Source organism: Solanum verrucosum, unplaced genomic scaffold, assembly GCF_900185275.1.
Source record: "Solanum verrucosum unplaced genomic scaffold, falcon-dt-bn FXZP01000261.1, whole genome shotgun sequence".
NCBI lineage: Eukaryota > Viridiplantae > Streptophyta > Magnoliopsida > Solanales > Solanaceae > Solanum > Solanum verrucosum.
In genome coordinates, this window is record NW_026019969.1 from 2,992,126 (window position 1) to 3,016,853 (window position 24,728).

The following is a 24,728-nucleotide window of genomic DNA, read 5'->3' on the forward strand; positions in this document are numbered from 1 at the left end:
GAGAATACATGTAAAAATTGTTTCAAAATTTGAATCGAAAGTATCTAATAGGAGCACATTATCACGTGTTCAGATGCTCAATTATAATAAGTCATAGTTTAAGCATTTAAATGAAATTAGCTAACAAATTATAAAACAAAGGAAAAAGATTTAGTATAGTAATAGTATTAGCATTATTATGTACTAATTCCATTAACAACTATTGTAGTCAACATGTGATTAAAATTTCAATAAAAGGCACTTTACTTAAAGTAAAGAAATAAATTTAGGGAACTCGAGGATTATTAAACAAATGTAGACATGGATGCAAATCACATCAACAACAACAACCCCAAAAGAATAAGAAAATAATAAGCCGGGTAAATTTCACGAAGCAATTCCTTAAATTATCAAATGGGTACTAAATCTTATTGCCAAAGGCCAGTAGAATTAACCTAAATTCATATCGTGTAAAACTTATTAAAAGTAGTAATTTTATTAGTTCAAATTATCCTCGTGGCCAAAGTTTTGACTTTTAAAGCTGGACAATTTTCAGTTCACTCGATGAAATTTGAAGAGGTTTAATATGGTGATTTAAGTTATATGCATAGATATTAGTGATAAATTTTAACATTTTTTGAGCAATTTAAGATGTTTTTTTAGCTAAACCATTTTCTTTTTAAAATCATTAGGAGTAATTGGATATAAGGATTAAATTATTCTAAGATATGACCTCTGAACTAACTAATTTATCCCACTTAAAAGATGGGATAAAATTAAAAAATGACAGCTGTGGGATTTGAACCCACGCCCTTTCGGACCAGAGCCTAAATCTGGCGCCTTAGACCACTCGGCCAAACTGTCACATGTTTTTAAAATTATCAAACGTTTAATTAATACATATTTTTTTTCTCTTTAATATAGCAATGCAATTTTCCAAGTTACACTACAAAAAGGTGAAGGGATAAATATCTAAATACTCTCTGCATACAAGGATTTTACAAAGTAAGGTGACTAGAAGTTGCGAATTAATCATGTCCCATATATATTTACTGCATTCGACTGGTATTCTGATTAGCCTCATCACATACTTCATAGATTCCAAGTTGTTACCTATATATTTCACTTGTCTAAATTCATGCTCCATGAAACCTTTAGTTGTTTCATTTTAGTTTTGGGATATATCAGACTTAATATTTAGTTGTTGAACTACTTGAAGCAAACTTATATTACCGACTAGTAAGAATAGTCCCGGGCAACAAATATGGACATTATTATTGTAAATTTTTAAAAATTGATACAATGTACGTGAATCAAATATGAAGCAAAAATGAGTTTGATAGTAAGTAGGGGTGTGAAATTTTAAAGACAATGTGTATTGTTATAGTTGACTCCAACTGAGTAAACGTTTGGAAGTGTTGAGATTGGCGGATGGGAAGTTAGTTAGCTTAACTGTACCAACAGCAGAACAAAATCACAAGTTATAGTCAAAGCATAAGTTTAGTCATATTTCTCTACTTGCACATGTCATTTAATGTCAATAGACGGAAGCAAGGAGGAAGAATGCAAGTGCAGCTATATGTTCATACAAACCAACAGTCAAAATCTTTATAAAGCTGAGAGCATGTGGCTCATTTGAATCGCCTGATTGTGGGATGGATGGCAACAATGAGAGCATGTGGCTCATTTGAATCGCCTGATTATGGGATGGCTGGCAACAAGCATTGTGGTTATGTTGAGAGAATGTGATGCCTGCCAGCATCAGGCATGTGTTTCCATGAATTTTGCAGAGACCACCTTCAAATCCTCAGCACTGCTCTTTCCATCCCAGAAAGAGTCGAGAGCAAATTTTCTTTGGGACCATACCCAACAATGTAAGATGCGATTAATCTGGTAACAGACATTCCACCTAGACAGGCTTGAATAGCTATTAAGGATTCATATAGTTGACCTGACCCCAATGAATTTGGAAAGAAGCCTGGCAGTATGACAAGCAAAAGAAAAAGCGCATCTTTCTAGCTTGGAGAATTTGTTTGAATCAGATCAACTGTGACCTAGATTGGGGGTGTTATTAATCCTTATTGGTGAAGAACATTCCAATTTCATCTTCTTAGAGAATTTAGAAACGCATTAGTACAGATCATATACAGAGAGATCAATATCATAATCCATGTTAATTCTATTATTAAATAGGAAGGTAGGAGAACAGGAGAAAACTATGGAAGCTACACCAATTAATTTGCATCCGAAGTAGCAAGAATAAGCTTATAAATTACCAGAATTCAACACAAGCAGAAAGGCTAGCCGGAGGAAATTATAGATTAAGGGCAAATCACATGAAATTTGAAGGAGATATTACCTGAAATAAGTGAACGAAGCAGGGCAAGCACAGAGAGAATGGGAGGAAGATGAAGCAACAGAGAAAGAAAAGAGAAATCCCAACAAAGATCGAAGAAAGTGCAAGGAATACACCTCTGCACATCTCCATTACTCTTTATGGGGGTATTTTTCAGTGTCCCATATGAAGTTTAGGTGAGACTTTGTTCAAATTCAAATCAACTGGATGTTGTCATTTTCCTGCAAGTAAATAGGCAATAACAAAATGTTCAAGTTTATCTAAAAAATAAAACCTGAACCATCTTATACAAACGTCAAAATTAAAGTGCTGCAGTGATACCTAACTTAACGCCTGTAAACTTCAATTATATAAAGAAATCAATCATCAACCATCCTAACGTAAAGGCATATTATATAAAGGCTACTAAATAAATAATTGAAAGATGTTTCAGCTACTGTGGGGCAGAAATCTTACCTAACATTAGCAATGCATATATAAGTAAAATCATAAACAGCATACATTCTAAATAAGTACATTGTATTTTTGGGATCTGACCTTTTCTGGCTGCGGAAGATGATTCTCTTATTGCTAGAGCTTGTTGTCTAGGTAAATCAACACCAACTCCATAACATGATGCTTCTTTCGTGCACTCAACCAAGAGACAGCAGCTTATACCACATGAATGAACAACTGATGAAGTTGCTAAACTATTACTGCTCGAACCCATGACTTATAGGCCATTCTAACGTTAGCTATGACTAATTTTACTATTCAAACCGATGATTTATAGGTCATCTTAATGTAAGATATGACTAACGAACCAATGACTTACCGGTCATCCTAATGTAAGCTATGACTAATTTTACTACTCAAACTCATGACTAAAATATATCCTAATACAAGCTATGACTAATACTAATATATATCCTAATGTAAGCTATGATTAATTTTAGTGCTCAAACCCATGAATTATAGGTCACATAGGAATATAACTCTTTACCCGTGATTAGACTCCCTTCAAATTAACAGCAACAGAGAAGGGAAAAATAAAATCTAGCATACATGCACCACATTATGAGGAAAAAAATAAATAATTATAAAAAAAACACAACAATTTAAGAAGAAGTTGGTACCATCGATTTTTTTATCCGCAGACATATCTTAAAACCTAATTTCTACAAGCTTCTATATATATATATATATATACGGTATGTTTGAATCACAAGTGAATCTCCGTATTCATTACTCCTAATTCCCACAATTATATATATATGGTATGTTTGAATCGTAAGTGAATCTCAGTGTTCATTACTCCTAATTCCCACAATTTTGAATCGTGACACATAACAATTTAATTCTATTAAGTACCAACATTTACTTAATTTAAGTTATATACATTCACGACGAACACTATAATTTAGCTTATAATAGCAGATTACTTATTATCTACATCGTGCATAAAATTTAAACTCGTTGCAACAACATCAACCCTCCAATAGCTTCTATTCTGTGTGGTTACTTTCTTTTAAACTATATCTCTGATTACGAGCTGCTGGAAATTATACTTGTCAGCAATTCTGGTATGATAATTACTAGTAGCATATTTCAAGGCATACAAACTAAAATCACCATGGACTAGTACTAGTATACAAGATTACAGTTTGTCTAGTAGACAAAGGGCACTGTAAGGCTGAGGTAAACTCAACTCTTATGAAAGTGAAAACAAAGGATGCTTCACTAAGGATGCCAGCATGCTCGATCAAATGTACAAGAGTCGCGAGCAATTTGGCATCTGATCATTTCTAAAGCCAACGTTTTAGATGTGTATATTTTGTCGACAATTCTGATTCAAGACCAGAAATCCCACCAGTGATCATAACTAGAACTATTAGGCTGATGGTTTAAGATACCATCGTCGTTTAGACTGCCCCAATTTTCAGGGGAAGTTAAAGAACTATCCCCTGCTTCAGCAATTTTCAGTAGATGATGTACTGCATCGTCATCTAACCCGAGATAATCAGCTTTTTATACTGCTGTCAATGTCATCATCTGAAATAACACCATTTGTTCCATGCTGAGATGATAAGTCAAAAGACAAGCTTGGCATCCCTTCCATTTCATTTTTCTTTATTGCAGCACATCTGTTGTCTAACTCGATTTCTTGCTTGCAACAGTACTTCCCCCTTTCTTTCTGCATCACATCATTCAGTTTTTGCAACTGCACATAAAAATAAAATAAAATTGGACATTAGTGATATAGTACTATGTTGTATTTAATTGGGTAGATTTGTGTAATTAAGTACCTGAATAAGCAAGGATTGTTTTTCTTTCTTTAAAGATTCGTACTGGGAAGCAAGATTGTCATAATTGGATTTAAGTATACTGTAATCCCTTTCGAGTTGCTTTGATTTCCATCGAGCTCTCTTGTTTTGAAACCAAATTGCTACTTGTCGAGGTTGCAATCCGAGTTCTCTGGCTAGTTGCAGCTTCTTTCTTGGTTCAAGTTTGGTCTCTGTTTCGAACATCGTTTCTAATGATTTTATCTGTTCATCGCTGAACCTCCTCGCGTTGTTATTGTTAATCTTCTTCTTCTTTGAGGATGATAGACTGCTGAAGCAGCTGCTACTACTGAAACACTCAGCAGACAGAGCAGCTGCTGAAGAACTTGGAGAAAATTCCCCTGCATCAAACATCTTATTTGTGAAATTTCTTGATTTGGGATATATATCTATGTGTGTGGATTGGAACTGGAAAATTCATGTATCTCTGTGGCAGTAGTTGACAGTTGATAGAATGGTATCTTTATGGTGTTCAGCTCTGGTGGGGAATTCTTTAACTTGTACCCATCTTTTTATATGGATTTGAACCAGGGATGGGTCCAACGTTACGAATACAATAATACTTTCTTTTTTTTTGGTAACTTATGATCATCGTCCATTGCTCATTGTTTGAACCCTCAAACTGTTGTTTGGGCGTGTGAATAAAATTTCATATAATTAAATAGATTAAGAGTCTATATATAAGATATGAGAAAAATTGAGAGGATTTTGTTCAAGTGGATAGTATCATATCGTATTAAGAATATTTTTGTTGGGTAAAGTTAATACCCTATTTATAACAACATCCACGAGGTGCTGAGGTGGATTGAGTTAGTGTCATGATTGTGTGATGAACTTAGTTAAAAAATAAAATTGCGTCTTTGATATCAGTTATAACTTAAACATTAATAGTAAACACTTTGATTGTAACCATTTTTGTACTGATTCAGCCCAAAATGCTTTTTATTCCACAGTTTATTAGATGATTGGTTTTTCTTTTTTTCCCAATACTGAAGGGTTGCCACAATTGGGGGTTTTAGTCGGCTGGCTTCAAGGCTCAAAGTCCCAATCGAGCCATCTCGGAATATTGTAAGCAAGGATCCAACAAGTACATAAGTATTATTATTATTATTATTATTATATGGTTTATGAAGCCATGGTGGAGTTAATTAGTGGTGTTTACTTGTCATCTTAGTAATCATGGTTATTTTCATTATAATATTAATATCATATGGTGTCGGCTGCGTGATTCACGTTTTGCCTTATGTTATTATTAAGATTCAATTTTCAGTATGCCCCTCTGTCCGATCCTTTAACATATTTATCATTCCGCTACGTGTTTTCGTTCGGATCATAATCGAGTGGATGACCAATTCATAGGACAAAATTCCACCTAACTCAAGAATTTTGATTCAAGTTATATTTATAGCATTTATTCTAATATATTGATATGTGGAAATTTTATTTTTAAAAAGTACTTGATGAGATAACGATATGTGATAATGTATTTTTTATTTTTAATTGTATTCTAAATATATTTTATTCGGACAGAATGGTGAAACGAGGAGAGGTAAAAAGAAAAAATCTTTATATAAGTGCACCGTGCATGTCTGTCAATTTCATGGAAAAGATAATTAAAATATCATAAGATATTGATTCCCAATATAAGCCATTGACAATCATTGTTTCATCCTTGTTGGAGTAATGCAAGCTGACTCTCCAAAGAAGTCCTTTTACTTATAGTGTAATTGTTAAAACAGCAATTATTACCAAACAAATAAATAAAAGTTCTTAGGTGATATCAAAATCAATAAAATATTCATAGCTCGTACTTTGATGGGTTGTGGTGCACTGATGGGAGTGTTTCACCCTTAACCAGAAGTTTCGGGTTCGAGTCCTGGTATGGAGAAAATTCTGTTGGGAGCGCCACCTCTAAATGGGCTCTGCAGAGCACGATCCAAATTTAGTTGAAACTCTAATGTGGACTTCGAATACAGGGTGAAAAAAAAAAAAAAAAAAAGAGTGGTTGAGCTTGATCGATGGCTTTCGTTAAAAATACTATAATAAGGAATGTGTGGCCTCGTCAACATTTCTTTTCATGTTGTTCCTAAAGACATATCAAACACGTGTGTGTTTCTCATAGGAAATTGAACTCTTCCAATAACTAGTCTTTATATTAATGGTTCACCCTTAGTTTAACCGTTGATTAAGAGATCATAAATAAAAAAATAATTTTTTTGATTTATAGTTTTAAAAAAAATTAAATTTTATAAACTTGCATACATTTTTTATAAAATAAATTAATTTTAAGAGATAAACAATTTTTTAAATTAATTTTATCTTGAATTTATAAATTGACAAATAATTATTTATAATAATATGAACAATTAATATCACATGGAAAAAGTAATGAGCAAATGAAAGAACATTAACGGCCAAACACATACATAGCCCCTCTAACTTGTTCAGATTTTTCATTTTGACACTTTATCTTAGCCTTATTCCATTTTAACCTTTAAACTCTATTTTTTATTTCCATTTTAACACGAAATATAATTTTTATGATTTCTTTATTTTTGTATATATTCTTCAATGGCAACTTCTTATTTTAAATTGACATGTGTCAGTTAATTTTAGTTAAAAAATTAAAAACTAACAAAAAATAATTCTTTTTAAAAAATAATAATTTCTTTTTAAGAGTGTTATGTATTTTTGTGTGAAAAATAACCGATGAAATTGTGTTGATTTTCTTTCTTTAAAATCACCGACAACCTAACAAAGTCAGTCGAGTTTTAACATTGTTTAGTAGTGTTATTATCAATGAACAAGAGTCTTTTTTTTTAGAAGCGTTATTAACAAAGTCAGTCGAGTCTTTTTGAAGATAGGTTTTTTTTTATTCGTATTGATTTATATTAAAAATTAAAAGTGAGTATTTGCGTTAAATTTAGATAGCCTAGATGATAAGAAAAAATAAATAAATAGTGTTATTTAATTTAATTGAATGTTTAAGAAAGAAAATCAAAGAACTTCCGTCAATTTATCTTCATGCAAAAATACAGAGAAATATCAAAAAATAATATTATTGTTTGAAAATTTTTATGTTCGTTCGCGAATGTTTAATTTTTTTACGAAAATTAACAGGCATACTTCTATTTTTTTAAAATAAGAAATTGCTATTGAAGAACATAAATAAAAACAAATCATAAAAAATAGTATAAGTATTTAAATGGTACATAAAAAATGGAGTTTAAGGGTAAAAATGGAATAAGGCTAAGTTGAAGTATCAAAATGGAAAATGAAGGCAAGTTTGAGGGGTTGTGTATGTGTTTGGCCAACATTAACGAGAAGTTGTCTTGACATTCTTTGTTTGTTCGGACCATCTTCAAAAAGTAAAGGAAATGCAAAACTTTTAAATTACTAATTAGAAATGACAGATACATTCAGAGTGTAATAATACTTCTTTACTATTAATTTTACGCATTGTTTTAATAAATTGTAAATAAAAGAGTGGTTTTATTTTATTAGTTTTTGAATATAATAAATATTCATTCCGTTCATTTTTATTTGTCACGATTTGATTTGATATACCCATTTAAAAAACAATTATTCATATAAGTGTTTTACAGACCTGTCCCTATTAAATAATGTTTAGTATTAAGTCTTGAAAAATGATTTGGAAAATAAGTATTTAATGTCGAGGGTAAGACATAAAAAAAATAATTGTCTTTTCTTGATATGTCAAAAATGATAAGTAAAAATAAAATTTTATTTTAGAAATAAATAACAAGTAAAAGTGAATAGAGGATATACAATGTCTTAAAAAATGTAATGAAGAAATGATTATAATTAATGATAAGGATAAATTAGAAACTAAGTTAAATTTTTTCATTAAATTCATAAGATGAATAAGTATTATTAAACATCTCAAAATAACATACTAATTAAAATAGAGTAATAAATTAAAACCCTCGTATTATGCAAAAAGTATATGTGATATTTGATATTTATCATAGAGAAGAAGAAAAAGAAAAAGAAAAAAAAGGATTAGGCTTAGCCGAAGAGGAGAGTGAGTTGAGCGGAGCCGCCACCACTATATTCTAATAAACATTTCCTCCATTTTATTATATTACTCCTTCGTTTAAATTAAATGACATTTTAATATAGTTTAAATTAAAATTTTATTTTTAAAATTTTCTATAAAATTAAAATAAATCAAATAAATTGAAATAGATAAAACACATATTATACTAAAATACAAATTATAAAGAAAACAAAGAATTTGAAAGCAAGTGAGCCAATAAAATTAGTTGCCAGACGACAAAACATGAAAAATGTATCACACGTTGTCCAACAAAAAGTAGCCACCTGGACAGGAAACAAAGCAAATCCCCTTACGTCGGTGTTATGAAGTGGCCAAAAATTGGTGGTTGAACTTTCGACAAAGCGAATTTCATCTTCTACCGATACAGGACACGTGCCCATTCCACTGGGGACCAACACACTTTTTTAAGTACAGGTGTCCATCCAAGTCCCCGTGTGTTTACGTGGTATTCCAAGGAATTGCCGATACTCCTCGTTAAATTCGTTAGGTCGCGAACAAAGTTATTTTATGTTTATAATTAAACGTCACATAGTATCAAATACTTTATTTTATAAAAAAAAATAGTTTAAAGTTTATGTATTGACTCGATTTAATCATTTAAAAAATAATTCTGTATCGACTTAATTAAAATAATTTTTTAAAAAAAATTATGTGTCAGTATATATGAAATATCTTTATCAAAGACATGTTTATTTCAATTTTGGACTGACAGACATCCTTGCATATCTCAAATATTACAAGGCCTTTAATTTCTTGGGGTCAAGGGTGGGTAGGTGGAAGTGAATGTTGCCACACAAGACTCCTAGGAACAAGTGGATGCATATTCCATAGCATTATTATTGGATCTAAATAATTAAAATATGTAATAGTCTTATATATATATATATAAAGATTTTTCAAAAATGGCAATTATCTATTTTATCAACGTTAGCCCCAATTGAGATTCATAACTATTTATCACCATCATTATCCGTCATATAATTTTTTATTTTTTATTGATGTAATAATGAAAATTTTATTAAATTTTGACATCATAATTTTTATTAAAAAAAAAAAAAAAAAAAAAACTTGAAGTCAAGTGTCTCAAAATGTAAAGTTGCACTAGAATTGGTTGATTTTTACCGACAGAATTTAGAAGTAAGTGCAATAAGTGCCTAAATTGAAACATCCAATATGATGTTCCAATTCTGTAATTTATTCTCACCAATATAATTACAACGAAGTTGTTTTCTTTCGGTTTTTGTTGGCTAGCTTCGCCGTTACATTCAAGTTGATTAAATATATGAATACATCATTATCATGCTAAACTTAAGCTTAGATCCAAAATAGGTGTAAGCTATAGTTTTAACATAATATTATTTTCTCTTTGGTTAGCTAAACTCATACTATCGGATTATTCTAACTTAGGAAAATGCCCTTTAATTTGTTGTGGTATCATAATTTCAATTTTCAATACTATATACTACTACACAAGGGCAGAGGGTAGCCTTCAAGATACGTATTAGGAGGACTTTACCTCATAGCTTTGACCCAAAATTTATATATATAATAAAAAATTATATTTAGAATTCAATTACTAATATTTGAGTTTATCATTCTAAAATCTATAAAATTTAAATTTTATGTTCACCGCTAATACCGTGTATATACAGTCTAGTTAGACTTATTTTCATATTTCTAGCTTCTTATATATACTAGAGTCTAAACCTTATAAAACAAAAGAGTGTGAATGACTATGAACCTATGGAGTATATTAAAAATTTGTGATTTATAGCCAAAAGTCGAATTCTAACTTATGATTTAAATATTTCTTACTAGTTTATTTAAGACAATAGCTTAAAGCTAACCATCAAAATAAGTGAAGGCAAACAGGTTTGATGTATCATAATGAGGAAGAGACTTCAACTATATATATAGCACATTCTAGAAGACATATATAAAGTATATACTATATGACATATATAAATAAAATAAATAATACTACATGTTGGTGGAGGAGTCACGTCTACTCTCTACTTTGTTAAAATGAATAATAAAGTGTGTTACGCAATTGTTAAAAATGGAAGGCTATATCTCTGACTCTGTCGGTAATACTCCCTTCGTTCCTTTTTATGTGATATTTTTAGGATTTTAAGATTTAAATAAATCTATTTTTTATCATAAGTTTTTCATAGATATTTTAAATATTTTGAATTATCAATTATTGTGACTTATAATACTTTTTACGTAAATTACAAATATATAAATTTTACTTCAAAAAAATTGAAAATTTCGTGCGCAAATTTCCATTCAAACATAAATTGTTTGACTCTCAAAAAACAAAAAGTGCAAATAAATTGAGACGGAGGAAGTAATAATAAGGAAAAATAAATAAACTCCAAAAGAAGCAATGAAATTTTATAGGAAAAATAAATAAACTCCTAAAGAAGCAATGAAATTTTATCTTCAATTTAACACTTCTTTAACCTTTCTTAGGGTGTATTTGGTACGAAGAAAATTAAATTCTTCATATATATCTACTACTAATATGTAAGTGTCAATAAGTACACAGCTGAGGGTCAACATGTCTGCTTCAGCTGTGCTTATCTTTATATTCAGTTGTTTGGCTTACTGGATTAGACTTAACATTTAAAGTGCAAGGTCTGGGGTTCAAACCTTGCCAACATCATTTTTTATTTATATTTTAATTTCAGTGACAAGGGTATTTTTGGTATTTACTAGCTTTTGCTCCTTAAAACTTTTGTATGCCAGTGCTTTATAATTGTACCTTTTCTTCTTTAGACAAAAAAAACCAGCTAACATCTCATAATGACACATATATCCATCAAAAAGTTGTACTCTTTAATTAATTTAAGTGGGGCCCACCAACTTTATCATGTTGGCTGACCAATACTATTGTGTATTTCTTTATTTTAATTATCATGTCCCACTAATTTTCGTTGATTACATATTTTAAAAATAAAAATAAAGTAGTACTATATATTAAAATAATTAACAATTTAGTATACTTAAAAGTAGTAAAAACTACATAAAAAGTACCACATATTACAATAATTAACAATTATTTGACACTTTAAATTCTATCAATACCACATAAATTAGGATAAAAAGAATAACATATAATATTTAAATATATTTAAAAATAATATAAGTAATACTATACATTACAATAATTAACAGCTTAAATATTTAAAAGTTATATAAAAAGTTTAATTGACTCTCTAAATTCTATTGGTACCACATAAAATGGATTAGATGATAAACATGTATTGTTTGAAATTGACGAAAAAGAAACTATAATTTACAATAATTAACAAAAAAAATCGCTCGACTCCAAAAAATCTATCAATTAACAACATATATTGTTTGAAATTGAGGAAAAAAACTATAAATTACAATAATTAACAAAAAAATTGCTAGACTCCAAAAAAATCTATCAATTAATGCCACATAAATTGGAACATGAGAAATAACATATATTATTTAAAAATTAAGTTCAAAATGTACTATAAAATACAATAATTAACAACTTAATATATTAAAGAGACATATAAAAGATGGTTAATTTTTGAAATCCTGCACGTGCAACATAAATTGGAACAAAGACAGTAATAAATATTATTTGCAAAATTATGTAAAAAAAAGTACTATAAATCACAATAGCTAACAATTTAAAAATATTTTAAAAATCATATAAAAATTTCAATAACTTCTCAAATTTCATAATATGACATAAATTAAAATAAAAAAATAATATATATTAGGCCCCGTGCTTGCAGAGGGTCCTTTATCTAGTAATTTAGATAAATAAGGATACTATGCACCTGAGGGTGGTGGAAGGTGGGGCCATGAGGGTGAGGATATGAGTATTTTGGTGTTTTGAGAGAAGGAGAATCAATACTTAATGATTTACAATTGAACTATAAATCAATAGAAAATTAATTTTTAACTAATCAAACATAAAATGATAATTAGATCAATAGCAAAGTTTGATTTCCTTAGCATTTGAGTTTTATTTTTTCCTTGAAAGAATATTAAAATAATATCATAAATGCTTTTACTTTTACGGAAAGAAAAAGTATATTTCTCTTCTATATTTGGTAATTCTTTTCATAGAGAAAAAAAATTAGAGATCTATAAATTGAAGATCTATAGCAAAACACAATAGTAAAGACGTTTAAGAGTTGAGTTTATGGGAAGATTATTCTCCCAATAGAGTTTATATTTTTTTAATATTAGTTTTCAATATATAAGTCGCTTGACTAAACGATTAGTTATCGTCTGATTTATCAATGATATGATTGCTAGTCAGATTCAAACCCAACAATTTCTTGATAGGTAAATTGGAAAAATTCTCTATATACGGAAATGGTTGGTAGTGCGTGTCAAGGTTCATATGGATGTTGTGATTAAGATAGGTATAAATTTGACATTTAGCATCGAAAATCACTCTTGGGTGGAACATTGTCACTTCGGATACATATTCAGACTCCGCCGTTTCATTTTAGGTATGTTTAGTTCATTAATCATTTATTTTAAAATGTTTTTTCACTTAACTTTAATACTTTTTTTATTCTTAATAAAAATTATTTATAGTCAGGTAATATTCAAAATTTACGTTAAATCACAAATTTTATTAAAAACTCTGTTTGTCCATTATCACAGAAATTAATACGGAAGAAATATTATAACTATGGTTGAAAACCATTGGATTTCGTATAGTACATTACATATATAGTACGTATTTTGTATATATATATATATATATATATATATATATATATATATATATGAATATCAAGTAACAGAGTGACCTTTACTATGTGTGTTAAATTTTACGTCTCTATTAATTATGTTAGGGTTTTGCTCTGATTTTCTTATCATAATTTAAGATTTATTTTTCCTTAAAGAAAAAAATAAAACATTACCATAAATGTTTTTACTTTTCTTAAAAGGAAAATATAATATTATTTTATATTTGGTTTATTCTCTCCTTTAGGACTCCTTTTCTAGTAAGAAAAGGTTTTAGGACTCTATAAATATAGGTTTGTTTCCTTCTAACACAATAACATCCACAATATAGTCGTTTAAGACTTTTGTTTATGGGGAGATGTGTTCTCTCTAAAATTTCAATGTTTTTCTTTATATTAGTTTTGATATAATAATATTTTGATTTTTAGTATAAGTTTTTGTCATCTAATTTATCAATCATATTATTTGCAATTGTAAGCTTCCGCATGACGCCCTATTCACTCTTTCAGAACCCAACAAATTATACTATACATAATTTTTTTCAAATAAATAAAGGCAAAAAATCTGTTATTTTAAAATGACAGATGAAAGAAAATAGAATCGATACATAAATATGAATCAACTAGTGTACAAACTTATAATCATGAATTGGACAAGACGACACATTCATTCATATTTCATGGAGAAGGATAAGGATAAATGGGTATAAAAGGGGTTAACATATATATTATTATATTATTTATACAGATGGAGTTACATATATGGATCTGAGATTCTGATTTCAATATAATTGCTTATGTGAAGTGAAAGTAACGGATCATACGAAATTTTATATAATAGGTCTTGTGCCACGCAAAAACTTTAATGAAATTAGGACCATCAATAATTAATAATTTATAATTTTACATATATATGTGGCATTGAGTTAAGCCTTGGTAACATCATTTTTTCTGAACTACCTCGTTGACATTAATAATTTGGACCAAATATAATATACTCTATTAGGACTTCTCCTGGGATAAGTATAAATATCTCACTATACTAAAAATGATTTTTAATGATAATTAATTAACAGTAACAATTTATTATTGCTAAATAAGTTATTTTTAGAGGTAATTACTGGTGAGAATTACATTTCAACACTCTTTGTCAATGTCATTAAAGTCTATAGCGACATTGGATCCAATTATTTAATGCCGATAAAAACTTTAATATTCTTTATTAATAAACATATTTAATACTACCAAAAATTATTTTTATTATAGTATATGTCCATATGTACAATGTTACGCTTCAATTCGATATATATAAATTTGAAATGGAATCGAAGGGAATGTTATTAAATAGCATCGTTAATAATTGTTACCGGTAGATGCAACTAAGTGAGTTGACAACAATATTAAACTGCAATTTGTTTATTTTAATGGCGTTAGCATGTGGTTTCATATCAACCTCGTACAATTAACAGCACTAAAACAATGTGTCGATTACATGTATATTTTACACGATTACTCTCTTCGTTTCATTTAGTTGTTTAGCTTGTGTTTTGCACCCACCAAAAGTTGAAGCAATTGCTAAATATTTATTTTACTAATTTACTTTTATTGATTACTATTATTTGTAAACCTAAATTCTTCTATAAATTAAAATATATATTATCAATAATAGGATAAAATTTGAAGAAAACTATTGGTTCTCTCTTTGATTTGTTAAAAGTAAAAGGGAGCAAAGGGGGGTATTTTCTTATAATCAATTTAATACTTGATCTTATCTCAATTATCACTTAAATTTCTTTTTTCTTTTTAAAATCCTCATATTCATGTAGGGTTGTAGATATATTTCTGTTTGCTAGTTTGGGCTATGGGTGCAAACTAGCAACCATATATGTGTTAATGATGAAATTTTCTCCAAAATAAACCAACCCAAACACATATAATTTAACAATCCATTTGACACTCTGAATTTGGGCTATGCTTCGCTATGTAAATATACACTATTCAAATAGTTAATATTAATTATACATATCTATTTTCTATATATTTATGAATATTAAGATCAGTTTTGGTGGGCTAAGGCGGCTTGTTTTGGAGCCTGGAGGCAGTAACTTTTGGGTCTTTCCTCTAGGATGTTGAGAGCTAGTTTTTGGGGCGAAGGAGAAGAAACAAGAATTAAAGAAAATATCCACTCCTCCAAATCGTAAAGGTCCAAAAAAGAAAGAGAATATGACGGAACTTTCGTTGATTGAATATTCAGATTTCGATTCAGATTTTGTAAGTCATAAAATTACAAAGAGTTTTTTTTTGGTATGAATCAGTGTTTACTGTTAGTATGAAATCGATATAGATATTAACAAAAAATTGGTATGCATTAAGTATACTATTTATTCAACAAACACAATGACAAGGTACAGTTGTTTTGAATTAGTATTCTTCTAGTAGAATCTGGTGTTATGAACTAGTGTTTACTTTTGGCATGAAATTGGTATAAATATTGGCAAAAAAACTTGTATGCATTTCGTATATTATTTATATAACAAAACACAATTATAAGTTACAATTGTTTTAAAATTGCTACTCGTTTTGTAAGAATCTGGTATGAATCAGTGTTTACTTTTGATATGAAATTGGTGTATAATTATGTAGAATAATAGTATGACATTGGTATACGATTATTAAACAATCCCATCTTTCACTATACTTTATTAATATTGAGAAGAAATCTTCCATCACAGTATAAAATGATAATGAATACGAAACAAAAAAATCGTGAGAGAAAACAATGACGATCATTGTTTTTAGCGTTGATAGAGAAAGAGATGAATACTGATAAAAAAAAATGAAATTTGTTTTGATAAACAATAATCAGATGAGAGAAAATGTATGTTTTGAGCTAACACAAAGAAAACAAATATTCTTTTTGTTATGGCTCTTCTCATTTTATGCCTATTATTAATTATCATTACTAATTTGTTAAATAGCCCGTAATTGTTTAATGTTAAAACTTGAAATAAAAAGAATAATGTCATAACTAATAATAATTAGTTTTACATATGTCAATTATAAAATTTTCTCTTTATTTATTTCACTCCTTAATTATATTTGTGTACGATTTTGAAACTTGAGGCTTTATTAATAAATATTTTGGACTTGAATTTTGGTGGATGAGTAAATACTAATTGGGCTTGAATTTGTGAGTCAACAGGCCAGAACCAAACCCAATTCAACCTGGCGGGAAGAAACGTAATGGATAAAAGCAAGTTAAGAAAATTTCTTAAAACATCACAACAAAAGCTTACTCTAATATATGAGTACTTATTAAACAATTTAAATTAAAATCGAATTTTATCATCTAAATAAGTACGTATATTTTTAACTGACTATATACAAAGCGAAAGTTCCATGAGAACCAAACTGAGGAAACAAAAATAACAGAAAATTTAAAATATTTTACACTTACATTGAGAAAATACTGCAAAATCTTTATACTAATTGAGCCAATCCAAATGACCACTACATCAGAAGACAAAATTTTGGAGGAGGAGTTGTATTTTTTGTAAAAAATAAGAGAAAAGATTTTTATACTAAGGGCCCGTTTGGCCATGCGATATGGTATTATGATATGGAATCATGATATGGTATCATGATATGGAATCATGAGATGAAATTGAAGGTTTGTTTGGACATGCGATATGGAATTTTTGTGTTGTATATTTTCTCATAAACATAAAAATCTCATAAGTTGTAAAACTATTAAAATAGCCCCAATTGTTTATTCAATCTTATCAAATAAACAAAAAATTATAAAATCGCATAATAAATTAGTCCAAAGTTATTGTTCTCCACTTAAGTAATTGTTTCATCTAACTTTAATTTAATAAAAAAAATTGAACATAAATTGTAGTGTACTAGTCTTTAATATAATCCTCCCACATAGTACGGACAATTTCCTCACGTTGAACTTGCATTTCTCGATCATGTGACCGAGAAGACGAACCAACATTGTTACTTTGAGCCATTTGTTGGTCAATATCCTCCGCAACTATATCTTCATGTTCATAGACCATAAATATTTCATCACTACTTTGGTATTCTCGCAAATAATTTTGTAACACTGCACAAACTATGACAATTTTCACTTGTGTATCAATATCATAATGGTTCATGCCTTGTTTCAGTATTCTAGATCTATTTTCCAAGCTCCAAAAGTCCGTTCAATCACATTGCGAAGAGATGAATGCCTATAATTAAATAGTTCTTTGGCATTTTGAGGCTCTCTTTCACTTCCTCGGTAATCTTGCAAATGATAGCGTAGTCCTTTCTATGAAGCTAAAAATCCTTTTGTGTTTCGGAAACCAGCATCAACAACATAATATTTATCTACCAAAAAACATTTTATAAAGAATTACTAAAAGCATATGTGACGTAAATGAGACAGTTTGTGTAAATAAATAATATTTATTCTAAGGATGTAATTTAAAGTTTCCATGTGGTGGAAATGGAAATTGTGACGTTGGTTTAGCAAGTGAATTCTCACCAATATATTTGAGTAAATGAAACACCTTTCACAAGCTCTTCAAGATTTTATTACTCCACAATCGTGAGGTGTGAGTTAAAGTGACTATATGTTGGTGAGAATAATAAATTTTATTTCGGTGAGAATAATAAATTTTAAAAAGTAATGATGTGATTATAAATTTTATTTACATATGAAACAAATGGTTAGTAGGTATAAATGTGAGGTTGTTTTAACAAAATATAAACTCATGGATCAATTATTGTATTAAAATATCTCAAATCATGATATGGAATCACCATATAATTCCATATCATGGTTTTTGGAGAATATGGTATCACCTCTCATGATATGAAATCATGAGATGGAATCAACGTAAAATCGCATGTCCAAACACTAATTCCATCTCACAATACCATATCGTGATATAATATAGCATGGCCAAACGCCTACTAAGAAAAATGACTTCAATATAAATCTTGTCATAATTTTTTTTTTAAAAAAAGAAGTTATAATTCTTATATACATTGTACTTCATATTTTAATACAAATATAGAGTCTACGAAAAAGTCAGTGGGTTCGTTCGAACCCCCTTCCGCTATAGTAGCTCCGCCCCTGCCTATCAAAACCTCCATATAAATTGTATCATGACTTTATTATAAATTTTAATGAATCGTCAAAACTTGCCTATATTTTTCAATTAATAAAAAATCTCAAATTTTCATCAATCAACATCACGATACAACAAGCTTTCTATGTCTACTTTACCAGCATTAAAAAATTCTGACGTCACGTTTGGTTAAACAAGTACCAAGTTATACCTAGCCAAAAAGACAAATTTTCTCTTCATTTCAATTTACGTAGATCTGTACACTAATTATTACGTATTCTTTATACCTATTCATTTTTCATTTTTGCAAATCAAAATAATTTTATTATTTTTCCAAATATTATTCCTAATTTTAAATAAGCACATAAAACAATACTCCATAATAGTTTAAGTCTCAATTTTAAAATATCATCAATAAAGTTTAATTTATAAAAACATTCTTAAGACTCGTATGTAGTCAATATAGGCCAAGTAATTCTTCTCTCTGTTCCAATTTATACAGTAACACAATTTGAGGTTAGAGTATCAAATAGAGTAATTTAATCTTGATTATAAATTTGAATATAAAAATATTATAAAATATAATGATTAATAATTTAAAATTTAGATATACAGAATTAATTTTTTAAAAATTATTAAATTTTGAAAAAAATTATGCATCATAGAAAACTATTAATTCAAAATAAATGTTATAACTACAGTTTCATTTATTTCAATTCGAAACAAACTTCATGTCATTTGCCTCTCTCCCCTCTCTCTGGAATCTCGCTTGCCACTCTCTTTATTTTTCAGTCATCTCTCCCTCGTCTCTCTTACTTTATACAAACACAAATGTATCATTTGTGTTTGCTATAGCGAAAGAGAAATTTGATATACAAATACAAATATTTTAACTAGATTCAATTGTATAAGAATTCAAATTTTATGCTGACATACAAAACCATCATTGATACATATACATAGTAGTTAAATATATACAATTATCTAATCGATATACATATATAATTCACCTCTCTTCTCTCTCCTCTCTCCTCTCTCTCACAATCTCGCTTGCCACTCTAGCCTAACACAAATAATATATATATACAAACACAATTTTCATAGGCGCAGACGAATTAGCGCCCGAATTATACAAATTGACGCGATTTATACATATCAGAAGCTCCACAGCACATAATATGGTTATGGACCGCAAATAGCAAAAATGTAGATATAGAGCGCTAATATGATTTTTATCTTTGTTATTCCTAAAATTTACACTTAAATATTCAACATACTCTCTGTGTCTACTTTTAATTGTCATATTGCATTTTTCAAAAGTAAATTTGATTAATTTTTAAAATTAAATTAGAATATATTAATTCGATATTTTAAGCAAAAAAATTTAGCTATTTAAAAACTACGAAAAGTACTATAAATTTCAATCTTTTTACATATCCCTATGATGAAAAAATACATTGTAAATTGTTAGCCAAAGTTATTATCGTTTGACTCTAAAAATGAAACTTTGACAATTAAAAGTGAACGGAGATAGTACTCCCTACGTTCATTTTTACTTGTTATTTTTTTCTAAAATATATTTTCATTTACCTAATCAGTTTTGACATATCAAGAAAATACAATAATATTTTTTCATGTTTACCATTAACTTTAAATACTCTTTCTTCAAATTATTTTTTAAGATACTAAATATCATTTAATAGGAATAATTTAATAAAATATTTATATCATTAATAATTTTTTAATAAATATGCCAAGTAAAAATTATAAGTAAAAATGAACGTAGAAAATACTAAATATGTGGGGGGTAAATTGAAAGGGATATAATAGGATAGGGAAAATGCATAAAATATTAGTAGAAGGGTAAAGAAAAGAAAAGAGGCAGAGTGAAAAAGATGGAAGCCTGACTCAATCCTCCTCCTCGACTTCTTCGCCTATGCAAAAAGGACGCGCCAAACGAGGGCCCCTTTCTTGTTTTTTTTTTTCCTTTCGGTGTTTTAACTTTTTATTAAAGTTCTATTTAAATTTGGATCACATACTGCATAATTCATTTATGAGTATTAAAGCATATCATCAACATTATGGATAAGCGGTGTTTTTTTTTTTTGAAAAAATTGTGTATAATGACAAATTATTAATTTAAATTAAATAATATAACTACAGTTTCATTTATTTCTTTTGAGTAGCTACAGTTTCAGGCAATTTGCTATTAATGAGTCCCACAAATTTGTATACGTAAAAAATAATAATTGAAGTTCCTTTTATACATCACTACCGTCGACACCAACCGTTCATGATGAGATCTGAGATGTTTCTCTTCTCGGCAAGCTTGGCAAACAAGAGAGGCCAGTAAGGCTCGACTATGACATTTGCTGCTTTTACAAGAGCAAAAATCTTTTATGTGGTGATGGCGGTGTCATCGTCGTGAAGGATCAAACAAGCTAGGTACTAGCAATTTTTTCGAGCGATATTTTCTACTCAATCGAATTACTTGTTCGTTAAAGGACAAGAAAATGGCGGTCTGCTTCTTCGATTGTTGTTACTGAGTTCTTGTTGCTTATTTGTATAAATATATATATATATATATAAATCAAAACAGTTATTTTCTATTCCCATTTACACCATTTTCTCCTAAAATCTCTCACCCAAATTAGTTTCCTCTCATCCACATTATTTTTTAATTTTAAATTTTCGGTTCTTTTCTCTCCTCCTTTACACAATTTTCTCCTAAATTCTCTCACCCAAATTAGTTTACTCTCACCAACATTATTTTAGAATTTTAAATTGTCGCCATTACTCTCCCGAATGTGCTATTAAAATTTCAGGTAACCACCAAAAACATGTTGAAATCAACTTTATATTTTTTTTCTTTGTATTCTGTATAATATTTTTAATTTTTTTCATGAATTTTCATATACATATACAGATTCAACTAATACAAATTTTTATTTATATATATATTACACATATATACATATACAACTAAAAAGCACAACAAAAAGAATATATACTTATACAAATTACAGCTAATACTATTTCTTATTTGTATATAGATTTCACATATACACTTATACAAAGAACACGTACATATACAAATTACAGCTATATGTACATATACAGTGGACAAGCCTAACAAAAAATACATATACATATACAAATAACATCTAATATACAAATGTAATTATCATAATTAAAGATGGACATGACTGTACACATATACACATATAAAAGAAACTGAAACGTTTTATATACAAATTATTCAATTGTATAAATGAATTTATACAAAATCGAACAATTTGTATATAAATTGGATGTATCTAGCGAATTATACAAATCTAAAGCTCCATAGCAAACATAAAATTTGCTATGAAGCGCAATTATGCAAATTATAGTTATAACATATAAATATGATCTTTATTTTTGCTATATGTGAAAATTAATCTTTTTTTTTTCATTTTATATCTGTATTGAAGCTTGATTAAAACAAAATTTTTGATGAAATTAAAACGCTCTCTAACTAAAGTAATTTATTATCTCAAAAAATTCAAATATAAAATATCTGATTAAGAATGAAACACTACTTAATGTTCCACCAAACCAATTCGTTTATATGTATGACATTATTTGAGTCCAATAAAACAGATGCTGGCCAGCCACACTATGGTGATATAGGAGTAGGAAGAAGAGGACAAGTCATAAGAAACATTGGAAGTAAAAACGATTATATTTAGTCCATTATTATCGGGTATCTCAATAACTCAACTACTGCTCTGACTCACTTGTGTGCTCTCATTAATTTTTGCTTCTCCCCTCTATCACACAAACACACATTTTTATTTCATAAATCTCATCGACAATCATCACTTACTCATCGTCTGATCAAGGATACGACTTTTCTGGTATAATTTTTAATTGTCCTAATTTCTTTTTTTAGAGTTAAACTATTAAAATTTTGACTAACATTTTATGATGTATTTTTTCATCATATTGATATGCAAGAAATTTCAATTTAGAGTAGTTTTGTATAGTTTTTGAATATATATTTTTTTTGTTTAAAATATTGAATTAACTAATTTAATTTAACTTTGAAAATTAGTCAAATTAACATTCGTAAAACACAACATGACGAATTAAAAGTGGACGAAGAGAGTATATGCTATTTATACGTTCGAAATCGTCTAATTTATATGATATTTATATGCTCAAATTCATACTATTCACTTTTATTTTTAATGGAATAATATATATTCATACAAGTATATTAATGACTTGTTATTGTTATAAATAAGAAGTTTCAAAAGTTTGTCTATCTCTTTTAAATTATGTGTCAAGTCAAATAAAATCACATAAATTGAAACTGAGAAAATACTTATTAACTAACATGTATTTAAGAAGAAAAAAAAGGATTTTTTAAAAATTTGGACAATTTAAAGTGAAATTATTTTTAATTATAAAAATATTTCATTCTTATTATTAGATAGACAAAAAAAATGTGTCACAAAAATTAAGACAAAAAAATACTCATTTGTCCCGAAATACACTTTCTTTTATTATTAGTCCCAAGAAGTGACCCATAATTATATTTAATTAATAACACTTTAACTTTAAAATGTTCAATTTATTTTAAATTAAATGATTTATATAGTCACATCAACACTATAATTATTTTATATCATAAATTTCAAATTTTTACTCCATCTATCTTAATTTATGTGACACTTTTAATTTTTTGAGAGTAAAAGAGATTTTGTTTGACTAGAAATTGACGCATGAAATGTTCAATTTTTTTGAAATTAAATTTATTTATCTGTAAACTATGTAAAAAAATACTCTAAATCTCAATAATTGACGAAAGATAAATGAAAAAATTATAATAAAAAATAAACTTGCTTGAATTTCAAAATTTAAAAGCTATCACATAAATTAAAACAAAGAAAGTATTTCTAAATTTCATAGTAAATAAAAAAAATAAAATGGACTGATGACTGTGTATCCGTGTTAGTAGAATGTTATTTTCCACAATATTCGAGGTTTTTTATTGTTTGTTGACCAAGCTGTAAAAAAGAGCTAAAATATACTTCCTCCGTCCACAATTATTTGGCAGATATACTAAAAATAAATGTCCAAAATTAATTGTCAATTTAAACAATCAAGAAACAATTAATCACCTTTTTCCAATTCTGCCCTTAATGATAATGTAGTTCAATTGAAAAGTTATGTAGACTTTTGATATTCTTGGTATAATAGGGTTATATTAGTCAAATTACACCTTCAATTAAATTTTCCTTGAAGAGTGTGCATGACCTTATCCTGACAAACAATTGTGGACGGAGGGAATAGCAACTAGCTAGTCACATATGCGTTGTTGGATTCGATATTCTTATTTATATGTTCATTATTTTAAATTTCAAGTCACTTACGAAATTATATAAATTTATTATTGTATCGTTATTTAGTATTTTTTTAAAGTCAAATTTTCAATAAATAAACATAAATTAATTTATGTTGATTAATTAACTGATTGATGAACATGAATTAATCATTTAGTTTTTTTTTATGTTACTCAAATTCATACTTTCAAGGTTAATACTACATCCGTCCACTTTTAATTGTCATAGTTTCCTTTTTTTAGAGTCAAGGATATTAACTTTGACAAATATTTTATGGTGTATTTTTTCATCATATTGATATACAAAAAATTGAAATTTATAGTACTTTTCGTATAGTTTTTGAATATCTAATTTTTTTTATTTAAAATATCGAATTAATGTAATCTAATTTAACTTTGAAAATTAGTCAAATTGTCTTTCGAAAAAACGCAACATGACAATTAAAAGTAGATCGAAAGAGTAGCTCTCTAGGGTTATCATGAAAAATAATGTCATTTATACGTTGATTTATGAAATGACAAATATTAAAAGCTAGGAAAAATCCTTTTGGCCAGAGTGGTAAAATAACATATTTCACACTATATTATTTTACCTTTTTGAACATTTTTATCCTTTTAACTTTAATATTTTTTAATTAAATAATGAAAAAAGATCAATTTATTTTAAAATAAAAAGGATATTTTAGACTTTTTGAATTTTTGGCTAAATTTTCTGGTCATTTAGCATT

At 28.1% G+C, this 24,728-nt stretch overlaps 3 protein-coding genes and 1 non-coding gene across 4 annotated transcripts in view; 1 reads left to right on the top strand and 3 right to left on the bottom strand.

Moving 5' to 3' along the window:
• LOC125815297 (protein LEAD-SENSITIVE 1-like) overlaps positions 1–6,367 on the bottom strand; it is a 162,696-nt gene extending 156,329 nt beyond the window's left edge. The window contains exon 1 of the mRNA XM_049494739.1: positions 6,364–6,367. The gene's annotated coding sequence lies outside the window, so the exon portion shown is untranslated. The remainder of the gene's footprint in view (positions 1–6,363) is intronic.
• The window catches only part of LOC125815306 (NAD(P)H:quinone oxidoreductase-like), a 166,483-nt gene that overhangs the window by 13,179 nt on the left and 128,576 nt on the right, over positions 1–24,728 (top strand). The gene's annotated exons all lie outside the window — the stretch shown is intronic.
• Positions 764–843, bottom strand: TRNAL-UAG (transfer RNA leucine (anticodon UAG)). Its single transcript has one exon. It is a non-coding gene; the product is annotated as a tRNA-Leu (tRNA).
• Positions 3,805–5,124, bottom strand: LOC125815298 (homeobox-leucine zipper protein ATHB-12). The gene is given in 3 exon segments (XM_049494740.1): positions 3,805–4,342; positions 4,344–4,535; positions 4,621–5,124. Coding segments are annotated over 3 exon segments (759 nt in total). The 5' UTR covers positions 5,011–5,124; the 3' UTR covers positions 3,805–4,165.